The sequence below is a fragment of the Penaeus japonicus genome, unplaced genomic scaffold (genome assembly GCF_977035675.1).
Source record: "Penaeus japonicus unplaced genomic scaffold, GWHDUDI00000001_assembly GWHDUDI00000005, whole genome shotgun sequence".
NCBI lineage: Eukaryota > Metazoa > Arthropoda > Malacostraca > Decapoda > Penaeidae > Penaeus > Penaeus japonicus.
Genome location: NW_028234407.1, coordinates 13202912 through 13207911, shown reverse-complemented (window position 1 = coordinate 13207911; position 5000 = coordinate 13202912). Strand labels below are relative to the sequence as shown.

Below are 5000 nucleotides of genomic sequence, written 5' to 3'. Positions count from 1 at the left end.
GTATGATGGATGAAAATCAAGTCTGTACTTCTCCTAAGCAAAGTCCATTAGGTAAGAACCTTGCAGATGTGTTTCTTATCTGAATAGTGATAAGGAAGAATAGTTTACACAATCAGAATTTTCTCAAATTTGCTTTCCTAATATTCCTGTTATTGCCACCTATAATGCCTTCTTTGTCAGATTAAGAGTATATTTCTGCTTATTATAAGTTTATGTAAAGAAGATACTTTCAGAAGTGAATCAAATTAGAGGAAAATATTAGAATAGAAGAGAAAAATATAAGTAATATTTCATTTTCTTGTTATTCCAGATGTATCTAAACTTGGTAGTGATGGAACTCATGTTCTGCAAGTTGATTTGATCCGTAACTGCATGGCAGAAGTTCTTGAGGAATTTCAGGATGATGTTAATCGTCGTTTAATGCACTTGCAATGTGTGGTCATGAAACAGTTTTTGAAGCAACAGGTATGTGATATACTGGTTATGCAACTCTTTGTGGAATCAAGAATTTTTTTCCACAATACTTTCCAAATACTGAGAGGTATAGCATGAGTAAAAGTTGCAACACATTCAACAAATGATTTGAAGTCAATTGTTTTTTCCAGAAATGTAATTTGTTTGATTTTTTACATTTATTTTACAGGAAATAATGGAACAGCTTCATCGGCAGTATTCTTTAAACGAGGACTTGCTCCAGGAAAACGAAAGATTACGCCAAGAGGTCAAACACTTGAAGGCAAATTACTAGAAATATAGGAAACATGTCTGCCATTTGATTTCTTGTATTTTGGATCTTTTAATATTAGTTGATTAATGATATATTTTATTAAAGGATGTTGTAAATAAGACAAAGTAAACTCTAATATGTAATGATTTATTTTAATATCCTGTTTTGAATTGTTGCATCTTTATATCAAAATGAAAAGATTTTTATTGTTTTTCTAATTAAAAAAATAATCATAAATTATGAACAGGTTCTATATATTTAGTTTGTGGAGATGCATATGATTACATATATTGTCTGCGGGAGGGATTATTGACGTCCAGTTGCTTGTTTCATACTCAAGTATGATTGGAAAAGCTATCCTGTTAATTTGTCCCCCAATACCAATTTTCCATTAGTTTAACAAATGTATTACTGCTAGTGGGCACCTTTGAAAAATAACCAATTTGTTAATTTCCACTGGAATTGGTTAGACTCCTATCAATTGCCGTGGATGCATTTTCATGATAATAATAAACCTGGATATCACTTAGTGTCTTCATATTTTGTTCTTTCTTACTTTTACTTAATTATAACCCAATTACAATGGATGACATTTCCTATACAATAGATGATACCCTATCGTGTCTTAAAGTTTTGCCATAGCTACATGTACATAGTTGCATTTGTATATACGCATTTTCTTGATTTTTAATTAACCCATTCCTGACGGGCCTGGCGATAAGTGGAAACCCCCCTACACCGGGCCTATGCAATATTGCATCGGGAATGTCGCACTGGTGTGTCGCCCTGTCATCGGGCATTTAGTTGTGTCACATGGGTGCGACACACCGTCATCATAGGGTTAAGGGGAAAGGGAGAGGTTCAGCGTGCTGTCACAACTCGGGAAATATCCCAGCGGGAAGCTGCCAGTGCTTGCTATTTTATAAACGGGATCGGTATTAGGCAAATGTCTGCCCCATCATGAGTGGATCGATGCATACATCATACATATTGACTTATCTTGGAAGACATATTATTTTAATGTTTAGAATTTCTTTAATATATTGAAAACAAAAACAAGTTGCATTTGAAAGTACATACTTTGCAGTTTTTAATGCATATACATGTTGATCCATACCTTTGAAACTTCAAGTGCATTTTCTCTTTACCTAAATTTTCACCCTTAGGACATCTCATTAACCAACCGTCCAATATGAACACAATGTTTTTTTTGAAAGAGTAGCAGAATGGCTATCAAACATTGATTCATAATTTTTAGATTTCATATTTTTTATAACATTTTTATGAAGAAAAAAAGAAAGAAAAGCTAAAATGACAATCAAAACTTAAAAATTGTTCCCAAGGTTCTAGACGCAAGTTTTTAAGATAAACTTTTCAGATTCATCTGATCTGTAGTTTATTTAGGTAGTATTGTATTATGGCCTAAAAACAAAAAATAAACAATTGTTCTTTCTGGGAGTGAGTATTTAAATTTTTATAGCAACAAAAGAAGTGAAATTCACTAGCCTACAAATAATAGCTAAGTCAACCTGCATATGATGTCTTTAAGTTTAATTCTTATAAAGATTGTTCACAAATGAATATGTCCATTATATTTCTTAGATAATAAGTTTGTAGTTTTATATTTACAAATTCTTGAGTGGAACTATATTTTATGAAGTCCACTAATAACATGCTCGATTTTCTCTATAACCAAAATATAAAAAGAACCCATAAACAAAAAAAAAAAAGCTTACTTCTACATATACTAACAAGGAGAAACACAGTTAAGCACTTGTTTTTGACAAATGTGTGATTCACATTTAAAGACTTGTCAGCCTTTAACCATCAATAGCTGTACTTTTTGAATTTACTAAAATGTTCTTATACAAATATTTTTCCTTCAGTGGAGTTTTAAACTAAGTGACTAAAGGCCAGTGGACTGTGTCCTCACCAGGCAGCCTGTGGGAATATCTGTCATTTCTACACAGCTGAGTAGGCAGTTTGACAGGCATGTTGAGCAGTAGCCATTGTGTGGTCAGCAGTCCTAAGTGTATTAAAAGGAAAAAAAATACCTATGTTCTTTTTGCCTTCCCTATACCTTTAGTTTAATTTCAAATTGATTTGGAGAGCAGCTGAGAATAAAAGATCAGCAAGACATGAGGTAATGAGGCAAGTAATATGAGCATGCAACACTGCACAAGAAGTAATGGCTGTTTAGGGCAGCTCCTTAGCTGGTGTCTGGTATCTCTGAACTACAAGCACAGGGAATCTGCTGGTTTGTGACAATTGTAGCAGACAAAGTATTTAATAACATACTTCTGCCCATCAGGTACTGCCTAATAGTGTGAACACGACTTCAATAATACTTCCGATTTCTCTATTCCCTTTTCTTTTCATGTGATGGCTATTTTTTTTTTTTTTTTTAATAGAGTTGGTTCCACATGTGCTTAGTCACCAAGGACTAAATTAATGGATCAGCCTGATCTGAACCCATTCCTTGAACATTTGGGAAAAATGCTGCTTATTATTAATCTTATTATCACCATAAAAGCATTATTTGGTCAACTAAGTTGAAAACACTTATAAACCACATCACAGTTCACATTTACATGCATACCAAATCAATATGAGTATTGGAAATATATTGGCAACAATTGACCATTTAGTGAAGTCGTTCACACTTGCTTTAGGTGTACACACATCTGCCCATGTTTCCTATATACCATATCAACTCACCTAAACCGGATACCATCACATCTGTAAAGTAGTACCAACATGTCTCTTCCAACACTAACTTTATAGGTTGTTGCCTACTAGGTTGTATTTTGTGTTTCCGTTGTTTTGTCACCTGTGGATGCTTCTCATTATATAAATATTTTGTAAGAAAACAAAATTGTTTCCTATGTATTCAAGGAATGAAGTAAATAGGAGAGGTCAGGTAAGGCCTACTGACCAACTTATTGGTGACTAAGCTCTATGAAAGAAAAAAAAAAAAAGTATGTGTACATGTACTCCCAGCATGAATGGGTATATTATGTGTAGAACCATTATGAGTAATCCAAAATCAAGACATTCAACCATTAAAAGGATTGGAGCGAGTTAGCCCATTCATGCCAGGATATTCCGGCTCTAAATGGTCAGAATGATGCGGTACTCAAAAGCATAAGCCTAACGCCTCGAGATTCTCGGGCGCACAAGCCGCGAGCAAGTGCTATACGCCCGCTCACCCAGCGCCCCGACGTTGACCAAATATCTCATTGCCGGCATCTGACCCAAAAAGCAACCGGCGGGAATGGGTTATGAATAAGTCACTTACCTAAGAAACTTGTCTACATATTGAATAAATATAATTTTAATCACATTAATAAGTCTCAAATATATGCTTCAAGCAAATATTTAGCAACTTGAAATACTTATAGAACTGATTAAATGCATTTCCTTAACCCATTCACGCCGGGGCAGTTCCGGCTTTGCGCGGTCGCAATACCGGGGTTCTCGAACGCATAAGCCTAACGCCTCGAGATTCTCGGGCGCACAAGCCGCAAGCCTCGGTTGCCCGCTCGCTCTACCCGAGCACGCGGCTTCCCCTCAATAGCGTGTCCAGGGCGTCTGACGCGAAAACCACAATACGTGCTATCACGTCAACCGGCGTGAATGGGTTAAAATATAGCGAAGCCTATAGAACTAGCCATAATTTTTAAGTCTATTATAATAGCTACATTTTGTAGTTATCAGTTACCATATACATTACAAGTAATTCCTTTGACATCACTGAATATGTCGCCAATGGACAACACACCTTATTTCAGGTATAGGTATAAAAGGGATACTGTAGCCAATGTAAGTCAAAAAAATATTTGATCAATTATTCATCAAACTGGCCACAGCAAATTTTCTAAAGCTAATTACGTTAGGCTAGATATATTGTTTCACTGAAGCACAACAGGCGAACCTAATAACTATACTCTTTCATTTGTAATGCTTTTCTAATAACCTTACTTAAAGAGCATACACAGTGCTTAGAAAATGTTTAAATTCAGGTTTGTTCACAAAAGCAAAGCAAGATAATAAAACACAATATTCCTTAACTTTTTATTTCAAGCTTAAGGAAGAAAGAGCCTTTTGCCGCATTATCTGTGGAAGAGAGAGAAAAACTATAACTTTTCTTCAAATATTGCAATATTATCAGTTAACATGTAAAACTTTTACATTACACAAAAAATTGTATACCACTACACCTATTGGAATTTAGGAGTTTTGTTCTACACACAATATTCCAAAAATTATAACT

At 34.7% G+C, this 5000-nt stretch overlaps 2 protein-coding genes across 3 annotated transcripts in view; one reads left to right on the top strand and one right to left on the bottom strand.

Annotated features, from left to right (window-relative positions):
• Grip71 (WD repeat-containing protein Grip71) overlaps positions 1–870 on the top strand; it is a 17210-nt gene extending 16340 nt beyond the window's left edge. The window contains exons 12-14 of the mRNA XM_086537001.1: positions 1–51; positions 311–465; positions 644–870. The exon at positions 1–51 is cut by the window's left edge and continues 600 nt beyond it. Of these exons, the coding sequence (XP_086393127.1) occupies positions 1–51; positions 311–465; positions 644–748 (311 nt within the window). The 3' untranslated portion in view covers positions 749–870. The remainder of the gene's footprint in view (positions 52–310; positions 466–643) is intronic.
• A 3919-nt stretch (positions 871–4789) lies between these two features.
• Positions 4790–5000, bottom strand: part of LOC147471785 (small ribosomal subunit protein eS28) — a 1557-nt gene continuing 1346 nt past the window's right edge. For both annotated transcript variants that reach the window (XM_086536999.1, XM_086537000.1), the window contains exon 3: positions 4790–4843. Coding sequence is in view for 1 of the 2 variants with exons in the window: in XM_086537000.1 (XP_086393126.1) it covers positions 4840–4843 (4 nt within the window). In the remaining variant the exon portion in view is untranslated. The remainder of the gene's footprint in view (positions 4844–5000) is intronic.